General features: G+C 37.6%; 1 protein-coding gene and 1 pseudogene across 12 annotated transcripts in view; one reads left to right on the top strand and one right to left on the bottom strand.

Annotated features, from left to right (window-relative positions):
- Nucleotides 1–16,620, bottom strand: part of MDM4 (MDM4 regulator of p53) — a 57,350-nt gene that overhangs the window by 11,238 nt on the left and 29,492 nt on the right. For 6 of the 12 annotated variants that reach the window (XM_035711165.2, XM_025421148.3, XM_035711166.2 and 3 more), the window contains exons 4-10: nt 14,403–14,536; nt 13,008–13,063; nt 7,937–8,004; nt 7,099–7,198; nt 4,760–4,920; nt 3,152–3,301; nt 1,148–1,228 (exon numbers count right to left, since the gene is read on the bottom strand). In XM_035711165.2, coding sequence (XP_035567058.1) covers nt 1,148–1,228; nt 3,152–3,301; nt 4,760–4,920; nt 7,099–7,198; nt 7,937–8,004; nt 13,008–13,063; nt 14,403–14,536 — 750 coding nt within the window. Of the gene's footprint in view, nt 1–1,147; nt 1,229–3,151; nt 3,302–4,759; nt 4,921–7,098; nt 7,199–7,936; nt 8,005–13,007; nt 13,064–14,402; nt 14,537–16,620 lie in introns of those variants that run through there. The other 6 variants (XM_035711164.2, XM_049107035.1, XM_025421152.2 and 3 more) reach the window with 6 other exon arrangements.
- LOC112643281 (U6 spliceosomal RNA) lies at nt 10,965–11,052 on the top strand (annotated as a pseudogene).

The following is a 16,620-nucleotide window of genomic DNA, read 5'->3' as shown; positions in this document are numbered from 1 at the left end:
CTCCCCACAAAGAGCCTGCTTCACCCTCTGCCTATGTCTCTACCTCTCTGTCTCTCTCATGAACAAATAAAATCTTAAAGAAAAAAATGAAATGCTATACAGATACTCAAAAGGACTTCATAAAGACTTAGAACTCATAACTAATGGTGTGTCACAGTCTAATTGGCATCACTTTTTCTTCTTTAGTAGTACATAAAATAATAGGGCTTATTAAATTCAATGGCATCTTTGATTTGATGAAATACAGTCTATTTGCTTAAATAGGTTTTCTGGGCCCAAGTAGCCATAGAAGTCTGATTAAGATGGAAACACTTATCTCTGCTATTTGTATTATGGTCAAGAACACTTAATGGACCAATATATTCCACCTTATTACTTAGCTATGCACAGATTAATTTGCAATGCATTATCATAATGGTCAACAGTGGCGGGCTGGGAGTTGGGGGAGGATCAACACCAGAGACAACCTACAACTTTTCTATCCCCAAGCAGCAAACTGTAAAATCCCCTCCCTTCTCCTTCCCCCACCACCCTCCTTTCCAGCAAGTTAGCTGAGGGAAGCATTGAAAGGAAAGTGGAGAACTAGAATGAAAAAAGAAAAGCAAGGTAAGGTCTGAGTCTAAACATCAGTTGTCACATTTGGTGACAAATCCACACCTAATACCTAATAGCTTAATGTTACATGTTCATTTACTAGCCCTCCATTAGTGTAAACTTGTGTAGAAATTAAGTCATTTTCCATTAATTTGTTTTTAAGAAAGCAGTGAAAATATGATCTTTATCCTTGACAAAGAATTTTAGATAGCTTATAGATCTACCTATGGAGAGTTGTTTAGTGGGCAAAGTAGTACAGGACTATTTTAAATAACTCTGTGTATCCACTGCATCACATCCAAAGAATTTTGTTAGCAGGGAGAAGGGCATACAGACAGGCATTTAAGTCACCCCTTTCAAGGTGGGGAGAGGATTAGATCAACTTATTCTCCTCTTCTCCAAATTCTAATACCTCTAACAAGATATAGAGAAGCCAACATGTCTTAACATCAAGGAAAGGGAGATAGAAATGGGGGAAATGGCCTTCTGCAACACAAATGCACTGCTAGAACATTCTCAGTGAAGACGTGTGGTGCAAAACAGCTCCTCATACCTCAGAGGTAACTTCTACATCAGTATCGTCACTTATGGACTTAGAGTCCTCAAGGTCATCATTTTTCCCCACTTCAATCACCTGCAAGGCAAAGACATTTCATTAGTAAGGTTCACCTAGTTAAGATGAGGCTATAACCTGAGAGCAAAAGAGACAGAAGAGCTTCAATTTAAAGCTCACATTCTGCCTCTATCACTAGCACTTAAAAAAGAAAATGGCATAAATGACTGTGCATGCCCAGCTGGCAGCTCAGTAGAAGAAATGATTGAAAAGTGTGCAAAAGGGTCACCAAATACAAGAGGGTACCCAAATGTATGATCTGAATTAAAATAAACAGTATCAGAATAGGAAAGCTACAAATCGTTAAATGTGGAAATTTTTTATTTTGGGAATCTAGGCAGGCAGACACAAGAATAAGGACTGCATGAAAAAAATGAAGTGAAAGACACTACATAAAATAAGGACCTGAGATGTGAAGAATGAAAACAAAGTATTTTATGAAAAGTAAATTTCGTATTCAAAAGTAAACCTAAAAACAACAAAAAAGTAAAACTAGTTATGTGATACTCTGGTTTTCCTATAAAAATGTGCCCATGGACCAGGAAACAAAGTCAAGAAATATGGGAAGTATCTTCTAAATTTTTAAATTTAGAATTTAAAATTCTAAAAATTAAGACCCTATTTTGTGATCTAGTAAATGGAGTAAAATTAATTATGGCACAACTAGGAACCTCAGTATGGCACACAAGTTTCTCACACAAGTTCAAGTATTTAAGTCCCATCTCTCTCTTTTTTTTTTTAAGATTTTCTTTTTTTTTTTAAGATTTTATTTATTCATGATAGACATAGAGAGAGAGGGGGGGGGGGGGGCAGAGAGAGAAGCAGGCTCCATGCCAGGAGCCTGATGCGGGACTCGATCCCGAGACTCCAGGACCACGCCCTAGGCCAAAGGCAGGTGCTAAACCGCTGCGCCACCCAGGGATCCCCCAGTCCCATCTCTCTCAATGGAAGTTTCCAAATGTCACCTTTGTCTTCTTTCAAGCCACTTGCAGTCTCTTCTAATGCTACTCATACAATTATTCTAGCAGGACCCACGCATCAATCTGCCTACAGACATACCAGGATATCCTTCAGGAACCCAAATCACTATGAAGATCTCCTAAAAAGATGAACCTATTTAGGTCTGTGTTTTGCTATATTTACTCAATAGATGTTTACTAAGAATCTTGTCAATGTCAACATTAGATCTGCTGTCCAATTTCTTTTGAGACTTGAGCACATGTTTCTATGACTCTTTACCTTGGTGTACTCACATCATGTGTATTCAGAGTTCTAATTCTCTTCTTTCCTCTTACTTAAACTCTAAGTTATGTAAGGAGAACTCACTTGTCTATTTCCATTTAGATATGAATGACTATGGAAGATACTGAGATGTCCAAGAACCAGGAAGTGTTTTTCCTACAGGCTGCTGTAGCCATTTAGAACTTTGCTTTGAAGGGGCACCTCGCTCAGTCTATTAAAGCATCTGCCTTTGGCTCAGGTGGTGATCCCAGAGTCCTAGAATCAAGCCCCACATCAGGCTCCCTGTTCAGCAGGAAGTCTGCTTCTCCCTCTCCCTCTGACCCTCCTCACCCAACATTTGTGCATGCTCTAATAAATAAACAAAATCTTTAAAACAACAAAAACAACAACAACAACAACTCTGCCCCTTATTAGCAAAGTAAGGTCTCCAGAATAAAAAACTCCACTTCTGAGAGATTAGACAAGTAGGAAAGGGCAGCTTCTTGGTTTTAAGGAAGAAGGAGTTATACCAATACAGTCCTATCCTATTTTCAAGACAGTGTATTTTTAAGACAATGTGAATCTTAAAACTGGATACAGGAAAACATTAAAAAGTAAAAGAGTGGTATTATGTGAGTCTTCTGTGGTACAGAGTCACATACCAGATCTGAACAGATTATACTATGTGCCCATAAATACAACATGAAATTTTTCCAAACATACCTTTTTGTCTCTTACTTTCCCTACTTCTTCACTTGTTTGTTCAGTGTCTGCAGCTTCAACTTTTATTCCCACACCAAACTGCTCTGATACAGATTCATTCAAAAACCACAAGTCATCTGTGGTGTCTGAAACAATAGCAGTACCTATATCCTAAAAGAAAAAAACAAATGTGAGTTTCTGTAGTCAGAGGCTTATCGATGACACTGAACCAACAGAAATGACCCAAAAGTCAGTATCTTCACACATCTCCAAAGAATACCTATAGCCTTTCTTCAGCAAACATCTATTTATTCAACAGGTACCTACCTAGCACCCACTATGTATAAACTAATGAATGGATATAGGGAGCCTGGCAAGGAATTTTCTATTTTAACAGTAAATAAGGTATAACATCTAAGAAACTGTACCAAAGAGCTCAAAAGTTAAAGACTCTGTAATTGCTCAAGTAAAAAAAAAAAAAAAAAAAAAATCCGTTCCCTAAATTCCTTTCCAAAGATAGTACTCGAAGAATCTAGAAAACATTCCATTAACTGTGACATATTACTTCCTTTATGTTCAGTAATGTTTATTGAGGGGTGACTGGGTGGCTCAGCCAGTTAAGCATCCAACTCTTGACTTGGCCTCAGGTCATGATCTCAGGGTTGTGAGATCGAGCCCCATGTTGGGCTCTGTGCTCAGCAAGGAGTCTGAGATTCTCCATCCCTCTGTTCGCTCATTCTCTCTAAATTAATTACTTAATTAACATCTTTTTAAAAAATGTTTACTGGAATATGAGAAATACTGATGGTAACTCGTATCTTCTATCCTCTTTCCTGGATTCCTGAACAACTTTAAATATAACCTTCTTTGTGCATTCACCTATGGATATTCCATGACATGCTTTTCTCCAATATTCCTAGGAAAGAACTTAGTATTTTGCCACTATTCTATATCCATTCATTTCCTGAGCAAAAACTCACTGAACTCCTATTGGGTGTCAGATACTTTCCTAGGTACAAGGTAACAGAATAGAGTGCCCTGGACTTACATTTCAGTGGGAGCAAATACATAAACAAAATAGAATAATAGTTTTTCAAAGTGAGAAGTGTAAGAGAGAATATAAAATAAGATAAAGGAATAGAATGATTATGGTTTAAGTTGGGGTGTTAACACCAGAAGTAATAAAAGTGGTTAGATTTTGGATTTGCTTTGGATAAAGAACTGATAACCTGAGTGTGATGTGTGACAGAGAAAGAAATCAATAATATCCCTTAGATTTGGCTGGAATAACTGGAGAGAAGGTAGATTTGTGAAAAAGGAAAGGCTAAATAGAAATGTATGGGGAAAAATTTAGAAAAAAAAAATCAAGAGCTCTGGTTTGAACATGTTAAATGTCAGATCATCTAACTGGAGGTGTTAAGTAGGCAGCTGAATTTAGAAGTTGGGCATTTAGAGAAGAGGTCAGGGCTGCAGATACAGATTTGAGCATCAGATGCACACAGATGGTACTTAAAGTCATAGCACTGAATGAGAATTCTTACAGAATGCAATGTGTGGTCAAGAGTAACCAAGAATGTTACTCTTCCATAAAAAAAAAACAAAAAGTTCCTCTTCAAATGTGACATTTACCTGATTTGTCTGTAAATCAGTCGAGCCATTACTTCTAGGTGTATAGTTGCTCCTCAGGTTTCCTAAAAACCACCAAGGCAGCCCAGCTACATCCCACTCCTCAAACCCAAGGTCCAGCTTAGATGTCTCATCTTGGGTTAAGTTTTTTATGAAGTCTTCATCTACAGCAGTCAAATGGAAAGGAAAGTAACTACGTACACAACACTAAGAATTAAAACTCACTTCGCAACACTTAACAATCTCTTTATAAGACAGGCAAAGAGAAATTTCTATGGCCAGTATGAAAGAAACCAAAATCAAGTATCTCAGTCACAGAGCCCCGACCACCTCTCGAATTTAGGCCTTGTTCATTAGCAAATGATCATCTGCTTCTAGTATCATTACTTATCAAAAAATCTAAACTCTGAAGGCATTCAAACAATGACATTGTTCTAAGAGGATTTCAAAATGGTCATTTACTGCCATGTTAGGCATTCATACCATGGCAATAACTAAAGAAGGACTTGCTCTAGTACATGATGCCTGATAATAGCTTAATTCACTGAACTGCAAATGGTGGTGGCAGAATGCCCAACCTGAGATAAAAGCAAGGCAGTCCAGACCAAATGGGCCTTCACAAGGTTGTCAAGGCAGTCTCACTGCTACCACATATTTATGGATGTTCCTCACAAATTCATGTTTGGATAGGTAACAACCATTACAGAACACTGAACTCTAGGTTGTCTAAGTAAATATATACCTATGTCCTTTCTGGATCAATGGGCTCTTTTGGAGTTATCTAAGATCTAGAAATATTGCAAACTCGAAACATAAGAAGGCACCACATATTCCAACTAAAAGATCTCGTGTTATACACCCAAATGACATTCAAGGTGGTTACAAACATAAGTTTGTTGCTACCACACATCCCATCTTTTTTTGTTGTGCTTCCCTCCTTTCCTACTTTCTCCCTCTCCTCTACCTCTTCCAAATGCACCAGCCATGCCAATAGCAACCACAGGTGTTTTAATGTGCTGAGGTACATGTGCTTGAAAACTTTTGCAATGTCCCTGTCCCTGTCAGAACAAAAGATGACCTTACCTACTTACAAGTTATGTTGAACTCTGCCCATTAAATTCAGGGGAAAGTTCAGCTTTTTACTTACTCATTACTAAAATTATCAAAACCTAAATTCCTGAGATGATGCCATATTAAAGTTATCCTCGTCTAGTCAAGCTAACATCTTGTAAAGGGAACAGAAACATCTCTTCCATGTATACAAAGCCTGTCCTTTCTACCTACACACATTCCTGAAACTACTAAGCTCTTTACTCTCAAAATGTACAGCACAAACTACGTAATAGTCTCTTGAATTGGTGATTCTTATATTTCAAATAGCCTTCTGAGTAGCAAATTAGCAAGAATCTGCATTTAAGGAAAAAATTACACATTTAATACCATACAGACTGGAATAAGCTCCAAGGCAACTAGGTAGTTCAAAATTCAGTTGCATGATAAATGGATCCAATTTTAAACATATAAAACAATTTCAGCAGTATCACTTTCCGGGATGTTGTTAAAGTCTAACCTGTCATTGCTCCAAGTATGAGCCAGGTACCTAAACTAGAAACTATCATGCCATCTAATACCTCTGAGTAATTTATGATTTTATATACCTTTGTAGGAAAAAGTTTAGGAGGTATTTTCTAAAGCAGAGCTTGGGAAAAACTAAAATACTGGTTAACTCACTTAACCTGACCATAGCATATCAAGGGTGGATATTAAAGATCTTGAGGACCACCATCCAAGGGCAGAGGAACTACTTGGCTTCTAAGGTCTCTAAGGTCTCATTCTTGGCTTAGACATACCAAGTATATATCATCTTGGCAAACTTCAAAACTCTACAAAATTAGCCTTTGCCTCAAGCAAACAAACCAAAATAAAAATCCTAACCAGACTGAATATATACAAGTATGTCAAGATTGAAAAGGCCAAGGCAGCTGATTTACCAGGTGGCAAACCGATAAATCTGCAGCAATCTTCTATTAGTATGTTAACCTTCCTAGTCTTGCTCCATCTCAGTAAACACAAGTTGCTAAAAGTGCACTACCATCTCTTCAAAGTTAACAATGGTCACTAAGCTTAAGAAAAAGTATTCTGAAAAGAATGAGTAAGTATGACATATGCTCCCTCCAACTTCATATGCAAAGAAAGTGCATTATTATTTTTTTGTGGTCTATAGAATGGTCTCAATTATAGATAGTGCTTAATGTGAATAAATCCCCTTTCTAGATGTCATCAACAAAAGAAGAGGAAAAAAAAGAAAGAAAAAGTCTGTATAGCTTTAATCCAAAACTTACCTTCTCTAGAATTTCTGCATTTATGTTGTGAGGTAGGCAGTGTAGGAATATTGCCTTCTTCCATTCTTTTCCTGGAACTGGAGCTTTCTTCTGCACTTTGCTGAAAAAAAGGGAAAGACTTCTATTAGTGCAGTAAAAATGACTGAGACCAGGGGATGTAGCAGTTCCATTCTGGCTCACCAGTTACTGTGCGGCACAATGGGTTACGCACGAGAAAGAGATCTCTGGAGTTCACAACAGTCATCAGATAAAGGCAACACCTCTCCTCAACCCACTGTGAGCAGAGCTAAGAGAATCCCAAACCTGGGGGGAAAAAAATCTCTGCACAAAAGGCCAAAATCTACTGTTAAAAACAGGCTATCAATCAATATAAAACCTCTAGACTATAAAATTAGGCATAATTCAGAAAACGTGTGAAACCCTCAGCACATACCAAAATGATCATAAAGTTTTCCCAGGTCTGGTTTGGGAAAGCTTTCAGAATGGTCTGACATGAACTTAACTGCAACAAGCCTGTTGAAGTCTAATAAAGCAGTTTTCTTCAAACGCCTATATACATATACCATCACACACACAGGCACACACAAACCCCAAAGAAAATGCAACTGGAGGAACTGAAGATCAGAAGTGCTACATCCCAAAGAAAGATTCAGAGACTGGAACTCTGTTATGGGCAGAACAGAGAAGTTTCACTCTGTCCCTGGTCTGTGAACTCCCAAGAACCTTTCTTATTAAATTCTTACCACATTTAGAGAAAGGTCTTGGGAGTCCAAGATCCATAGGTACAGAGAAGGGGCCACTCTGTACAACAAAAGAAGTCACCGTGTGGTGATTTTACCTTCAGTTGGTCTTGACTTGGAATATCCATACTGTGATCCTGTGCGAGAGCGAGAGTCTGAGCAGCATCTGGATAGCAAGTAAAACAAAAGGAAAACCTTCCCTGGTAATAACCATTCTTTCCACATAAAAAGGACCTCAGCAAACAACCCTGGAGCCAGGTTTGCTCCCTAAAGCTGTACTTCTCCATGTTGGTTGGACAAAGCTCTCATCCAAAAGGGAAAAATCAAAACTGATAAAAATGGTAAAGACCAAGACAGGCTATATTCAAAATGTATTACCAAAATGTAATCTGGAAGAAAATGAAAAATAACTAAAAATGTTCAGAGCAAAATTTCAAATTTTAATATGAAAGTGATTCCAACCAAGAAATAATGGAATATTTTTTATCATTTCTTCCCACAGGTAATCCACCTAACTTGTAAACAACAGCAAAAAAAGTTTGGCCCTTAATTTTTATTTTCAACTATTAAAAGTTATGCAGGCTTATGAAATCTGAAAATCTAGAATTTTCCCCACTTGCTTCATAACACAATAGCACCTCATGTAAACTTACATTCTACAGTGTCAATGAAGATTTCCTGATTTAAATTCCCATTACCTGAATACAGAGTAATTTTGTAGTTAACAAGTTTTATATTTCAGTTATTCTAAACATTTCCTAAGAGGGAAGCGAAAGCAAATAAAGTTTTTCCCAAAGTCAATGAAAAGCAAAAACAGTAACCTGAGTGAAATTCTTAGATTGTCTGATAGGACTTGGAAATTTTCCAAGCAAAATGGAAAATGAAAACTTAACTACAGGAAAACAATAAGCTGTAGAAAATTTAATAATCTAGACCGCTCATTATATGAGGTTATATGTAATTGAAATGTTCCCAAACAAGTCTACCAAGGGCTGGATTCACTAACTACTATTCAAGTCCAGAGATAAGATACTTAAGGTAAACCTCATCCTTGTGTAATAAAGACTGCCAGAGAAAAGAATACTGATCCTACAACTGGTCTGGTAATTCAGTTGTTCTGCACAAAACAATTTCAAAACTGTAATTATAAAGAGCATGATTTTATACAAGCATTTTTATAGGTAAACAGAGAATACTGAGGAGTTCAAGAGAAAGCATTTTCTGACCACAGTGGTCTTCAAAGATAAACAAGAAAACACAGATTAAGCATTTCTTTAATAAAGCAACTTGATTACTGTCATTTATAGTTCTAACGCCTTACTACCTTCCTTAGATTAAAATATTAAGAAGCAAAAAGAAATTATCTGGGAAAACTATAATGTACAAAGGAACTTTAAAATAACAAAGTTTGTCATATATTTCATTTTGTTCATATACATATGGAGATCTGGACAAATGATTCATAAAGGACCACTTTACTTTAAACAATGGCATTTTCTCAACCATCAAAATAAAGGTTTAACTCACTTGCAAAGGTGTACAATAGATGATACAGAAAACACTTTTCTTGGGGATCCCTGGGTGGCTCAGTGGTTTAGTGCCTGCCTTTGGCCCAGGGCATGATCCTAGAGTCCCAGGATCGAGTCCCACATCGGGCTCCCTGCAGAGAGCCTGCTTCTCCCTCTGCCTATGTCTCTGCCTCTCTGTCTCTGTGTGTATCTCTCATGAATAAATAAATAAAATCTTAAAAAAAAAAAAGAAAAAAACACATTTTTTCTCATTTGTCTTTTTAAATAAAATACACGCAACCCAATTTATTTAGAACAGAGATGACCAACCACAAGCACCAATGCAAGTTCAAGTCAGAGCAGACAATTATCAAAATTACTGTGTGGCAACTTTCTGGTTTTGAGCATTGTACTAGGGTTATATAAGATGTTACCATTTGGGGAATCTGGGTAAAGAATATTTGGAACTCCTTATAATACGTCTACTACTTTTTTTGTAACTGAAATTATTTCAAAGTGACAAATTTAAGAATAAAATGTTTTGAAGATTTAAAGTTCAGAGAGAAATTTGTGTTAAGAAAAATTAACTGGAGCAAATTCTGTTATAATATCAAGTGTGTGGCACAATGAAAAGAGCAAGAAATGGTCAGTCAGAAATATCTGTTCTACCAATTGTAAGTGGCAACCAATCTTGGACAAATCGCTCATTCTATTAAAAAAAGCAAAAAACAAAAACACAAATAAAACAATATTTTAAAACCCTTCAGTTTCATCATCTCTAGACCTTCCTCATGGGGTGGTTGTGATAATTCAATTGAAATGTTATCAAGCGGTGCCTGGGAGGCTCAGTCTTATAGCTAAGCATGTGCCTTCAGCTCAAGTCATGATCCAGGAGTCCAAGGATCAAGCCCTGTGCAGCGTCTGCTTCACCCTTTGACTCTTCCCTCCTCTTGCGTGCGCTCTCTCTCAAATAAATAGCTTAAAAAAAATAATGTTATAGAAATGTTCACTTTAATATATGGCATGTTAGGGTAGCCCCGGTGGCGCAGCGGTTTGGCACCGCCTGCAGCCTGGGGTGTGATCCTAGAGACCCGGAATCGAGTCCCACATCGGGTTCCCTGCATGGAGCCTGCTTCTCCCTCTGCCTGTGTCTCTGCCTCTCTCTGTGTGTCAATAAATAAATAAAATCTAAAAAATATATATATATATATATGACATGTTAAATACTGTAGTGCAAGAAAGAAAAAGTGAGAATTACACCCACTCCAGATATTCAGAGAAAAGATCAGAAAACAAATTCTAATAGAGTAGATCAACAAATACAAAATCCTGTGTAGTGCTTGCTTCAGCAGCACATATACTAAAATTGGAACGAGGGACGCCTGAGTGGCTTAGTGGTTGAGCATCTACCTTTGGCTCAGGGAATGATCTCAGTTCAGGATGGAGTTCTGCATCGGGCTCCCTGTGGGGAGCCTGCTTCTCCCTTTGCCTATGTCTCTGCCTCTCTCTCTCTCTCTCATGAATAAATAAAGAAAATCTTTTAAAAAAAAAATAAAATAAAATAAATAATAAAAAATAATAATAATAAAATAAAAATATAAAATAAAATAAAATAAAATAAAATAAAATAAAATAAAATAAAATAGAAGATTAGCATGGCCCCTGTGAAAGGATGACAGCATATTCGTGAAGCATTCCATATTTTTAAGAAATAGTGAAAGGAACTATAAGGGAAAGGAGGGAAATCAAGTGGGGAAAAACTAGAGAGGAAGACAAACCATGAAAGACTCCTAACTCTGGGAAGCAAAGGGTTGCAGAAGGGGAGAGGGATGGGGGCAATGAGGTGACTAGGTGACAGGCACTAAGGAGGGCACTTGATGGGATGGGCATGGGGTGTTACACTGTATGTTGCCAAACTGAATTTAAATCAATCAATCAATCACTCTTCTGTGTATTTTGGGCCTGCAGTGAGTATCCCAGGGAAGCCTTACTATTTCACAAGTGACTGAATTTCAATAAAGACACTATATTATTTGCAAGGCCTTCCATCTGAACAGAAATTTACAGCTGGGTGAAGTGGGTAAAGTGAGCAAATGGCTCAATGAAGTCAACAGGCTCCAAAATTCAATATAAGTTAAAAATCACATTTCAATATGAAAATAGTTTCTCTGTTCTCACGTTAAATCATAAACCTTTATTAAGAATGGATTCTTCTCAATTATTTGTTTCAGTAAACTGGAAAGATAACCAATCTAAAAGAATTACAAACTTGGGCTTTCTTCAAAGGATAAGGTTACCTAAAATCTAATTTGAAGCTCACAAAAGCGCTTCACTTAGGAATGGAAGGGAAAAGTTTCATTATTTGGAAATGATTAAGAGATAGTGTTACATTTCAGTTATATCCAGTTGATCCACTGATCTCTAATACACCATACTTCAGACCCCAAAGCAGCCCGTTTCCTCACATACCTAATAAATTAAACTCAAAGGACAATATTTAAAAGATATGGAATTAAACAAAGGGTGTTAGACAAATTGGCATTCATATAACAGAAAGCTAAAATCATTAGCTAGATGAAAGTTCTTCAGGGACCTTTCTAACAGATGGATTGGGTTAACACCATGAGCCCACAGAATCAATATCGCTGAAAAAGGGACAAGCAGACCTTATATGACTCAGATGAGATGCAACAGATGTACAAAGCACCACCTATGACACCTTCTCAGCAAAAAATCTAAACTTGAAACTATTCAGCATTACACTAGTTTACCAAAAATAAAAGAAACAGAGAAACATGTTAACATCACAAGGACAAAATCTGCAACCTCAACTAGAATGTGGGAAATTCTACAGGACAAATGATCCATTTCTTCAACAAATAAATGACATAAAAATAAAAGGAGGATTGTTTTATAAAGATACTTAGAGACATACCAACCAAATGCAATGTGTGGACTTTGGCTCTTGATTTCAACAAGCCAAATAAAAAAGATACTTCTGAGATAATTGGGGGTAACTATACATACACTGGCTATTGGATAGCATTATGAAGTTATTATTCATCTTTTTTTTTTTTTTTTTTTTTTTTTTTTTTTATTTATGATAGTCACACAGAGAGAGAGAGAGAGTCAGAGACACAGGCAGAGGGATAAGCAGGCTCCATGCACCGGGAGCCTGATATGGGACTCGATCCCGGGTCTCCAGGATTGCGCCCTGGGCCAAAGGCAGGCGCTAAACCCCTGCGCCACCCAGGGATCCCCTATTATTCATCTTATTATTATTAATTTTGTTGGATGTAAGAATGACATTTATAGTTACGTTTAAAGGAAAAAGGTCCTTAACTGTTAGAGATTTTAAAGGTATGTCTAGATGAAAAAAAGAAGTAAAATTAAGGAAAAAGAAAGTATATCCAGATGAAGCAAATGTAGCAAAATGTTAACAATTACTAAGAGGTGGGTATTATACTAATCTATTTTCAGTCTATTTGAAATTTTTCACAATGAAAAATTAACATACTAATAACATTCTGTATTACAGTATCTCTCCCAGTCATGCCAACATAGCAATTCATTTCCATCTTGATCCTCCTTGTTTTCCCATCATTTGCCCCCTTTGAGCTCAAAGCTGTGATACAGACTGAAGAAATAGGATGTGACATACCTGTAGTAGCAGTGGCTAAAGTGACAAGATTCCTTCTTAGCATATCATAGAGAGGGCTGTGAAAGACAAAAAAAAAATTAATAACCCCATAGTTTTCCATTAAAATATTCCATGTCTATCAGATATGTGATCTTCTAACTTTCTCTATAACACATGGAGAAGAGAATGTTTTCCCCACAATAGGTTAGTAATTATTTAAATGTCAAGATGATAATGTCCAAGCACTTGTGTTACTTTGCCCCTATTAAGAAACTGATAGGGCAGCCCCGGTGGTGCAGCAGTTTAGCACCGCCTGCAGCCCAGGGCGTGATCCTGGAGACCCTGGATCGAGTCCCACGTCAGACTCTCTGTATGATGCCTGCTTCTCCCTCTGCCTGTGTCTCTGCCTCTCTCTGTCTCTATGAATAAATAAAAAATCTTAAAAAAAAAAAAAAAAAGAAACTGATTAATTTACATTTTATTTAATTAGCTAACCGTAACACAAGATTTCCTTTGGAGACCATTCCTTCCTTCTTTCCTTCCTACTTACAAAGAATTAAGTTTTACAATTTTAATTGGGGAAAGGGTGGAAGTTCATGATTCATAAGTTTTAGGGGCGCTTGGGTGGCTCAGTTGGTTAAGCATCTCCCTCCAGCTCAGGTCATAATCCTGGGGTCCTAGGATCAAGCCTGCTTGTCCCTTTGCACCTTGCTGGTGCTCTCTCTCGCTATCTCTGTCATCACAAAGCTGAGAAAGAAAACATTGGTTCATTACTAATTACCTTTTGACTCTATAACTCTGTAACTCTATGCAGCTGGAGAAAGTCAAACAGGTCAGAGAAGCTCTACCGTAGAGCTTATGAAGCCCATCATCAACCAGCAATGCTACATCTCTCTCATCAGCTCACTCTTCCTCTCTATAACAGCTGCTGCACAAAATTCTAACCTAGCCACATCAAGCTCATCCTACTCAGGCCTTTGCACACAATGTTTACTCTGCCAGAAGCTCTCCTCCAACCCTCTCCTGCAGCACCTCTCACTCCTCACTTATCCTGAAGCTCTCAGCTCAAATATCACTTCCTAAAGGAATCTTATCCCAACCCCTAAGATCCTAAATCCCACCCCCTACACAGCTTCATGTACCTTTTTTCTGTAACATCCACAGTATAATTTTACCATGTGCTGGTGTGATAATCTCATGAAGATGGGGAAAAGCATCTACAGTCTCACTGTTCTTTAAGCTCCATAGAATCTGAGATTATTGCTCACTAACATGGTCTTAGGGAATCACAGGCTACCTGACATGTGTAGGCCCTTAAATATTGACTGACTAAAGGAATAAATAACCATTAATATCCTATAAAGATTGAGTGGTTATAAGCACCCAAAAAGATAAACAAACCTTCACTCTTCTTACCTTGGATCTTTCACGGAGAAACTCTGACGTCCTAGCAGTTCTCCCAAAAGATCTCCACCACAGTACACCATATGCTGTTCCTGCTGATCATAAAGCTGCTTCACCATTATATACTGGCCTAGATAGTGCATGACCTGCATGGCAATAAAGCAGCATGAGAGGTCTGTCCAGCTGCTCCAAAAATCACAAAATTATTATGAGAAGATAGGTAAGTTAGTTTGCTAAAGAAAGACAAAACATATATGAGCGTGACTGTCAGTGCTTGTGTAAGGAGTCCTACAACAAGACAGTTGTCCCCAATCACTAGGTTCATCCACTTATTACCATGCTAGACATCAAGAGATTCTTACTTTTTAGAATAGAAACGTAGTGGTCTGACAGTGAGAAAAGTATTGAATTTACCTACTATCCCGTTAAAAAATCTCACCAGTTCAAATAAAGAGGTCTGTTCTAAAACTAGAAGTAATAAACTTTAAATGTGCCTGGGTCATAAAAATATTTTCCAAATCCAGGGACACACAACTACAAGACGCTTTTGTTTTGTTTTGTTTTGTTTTTTTCACAAGACGCTTTTGATGCATATTCATTTCATTCTTTTTCACAAATGAAGTACAATGTTTAATAAGCCATCAGCACTATAACTGCATAAAATAGTGTTTATCAAATAAAAATTTAGTATATCTGGATTTTTTCCACAGAGTTCACAAAAATGGAAGAAACTCAGACAAGTTCATGATTCGTAAGTTTTAGGGATGCTTGGGTGGCTCAGTTGGTTAAGCATCTCCCTCCAGCTCAGATCATGATCCTGGGGTCCTAGGATCAAGCTTGCTTCTCCCTCTCCACCTTGCTGGTGCTCTCTCTTGCTATCTCTGTCACTATCTCTGTCTTTCTCTCAAATAAATAAATAAAATCTTTAAAAAAAGTTTGAATTATTTATTTTTTCCTAATGTTTTCCCTATGCAGATTTTTTTAAACTGCTTAATATTTAAGTTCACTTAATGACAGTAAAAACTGTTGCCACAGATTACAGGCAAATCAAAGCAGCTATCTTTAACTTTAGGCCCCAACTTCTCAGGAATTATCAGATATCTGCACAGATTTTCCGAATACTGTTCCCATTATATTGGTACAATAATGCTCCTAGGCTCCCCTCTATACCAAGCAACATTTTGCCCGGATAATCAAGTATCTAGGGAGAAATAAGATGGGGAAGAGTATTTACTGGAAGAAAAAGAAGAAAGATTTAATTTATGTCTGTCAAACTTTCAGAAGAAATAAATCCACTCTAAGTATTCAAAGTAATAAGGTCTTCTAATACAATAGAAACTATTATCTATAAATGTGTACGTAATTAAGTGCCTGCAGCCATGCCACACCATCATAATCTCTAGGCTCCTCAAGCGCCAGTGGGAGAGGAGGCAGGTAAATAAGGTCTCTATACCATGGCTTGTACAAAGCAGACCACTCATAAACTGACTGGTGCTAAGCGCTGAGGAAGCAACTGACTACAAAAAGAAATTTGGAAGAGTATGCCCTCTTCTGGCGGGGTGAAGAAACCTCATGGTTACAGCCTTGGGACTGTGGCACTCCATGAAATTGGACATTATTAAGAGTCCACTGAACTCCTGATTCACAAACTTCCTTTCTAGCATCTGCTGCAAAAAATTGCTCAGGACTTTAAAAGAAATCTATGCTTCTAGAGTGCAGCTATTGCTGCTTTGCAGGAGACAAGTGAGGCCTATCTGGTGGGCCTTTTTAAAGACACCAATCTGTGTGCTATCCATACCAAACATGTGACGATTACATCAAAAGACATACAGCTAGCATGTCACAGAGAATGTGCCTAAGAATCAACTCTGATGGAAAACATTTCATTCTTTAAAACAAATTTTTTTTCTTCGTAGTTCTGAACTTTAGACTTTTTTCCCATGGGGTCAAAAGGTACCGAAGTATACAACTACAAGTGGAAAAATAGGGAACAGAAATCAGGTATTGGCATTTTTTCCATTTTTACATGTGTGAATTTTTTTTTTTTAAGATTTTATTTATTTATTCACAACAGACATAGAGAGAGAGGTGCAGAGATACAGGCAGAGGGAGAAGCAGGCTCCATGCCAGGAGCCTGACGTGGGACTCAATCCCAGGACCCCAGGATCGCGCCCTGGGCCAAAGGCAGGCACCAAACCGCTGAGCCACCCAGGGATCCCCATGTGTGAAT

The sequence above is a fragment of the Canis lupus genome, chromosome 38 (assembly GCF_003254725.2).
Source record: "Canis lupus dingo isolate Sandy chromosome 38, ASM325472v2, whole genome shotgun sequence".
Classification (NCBI taxonomy): Eukaryota; Metazoa; Chordata; class Mammalia; order Carnivora; family Canidae; genus Canis; species Canis lupus.
Note: the sequence above shows the minus strand (reverse complement) of the source record. Positions and strands in the feature narration are given on the sequence as shown.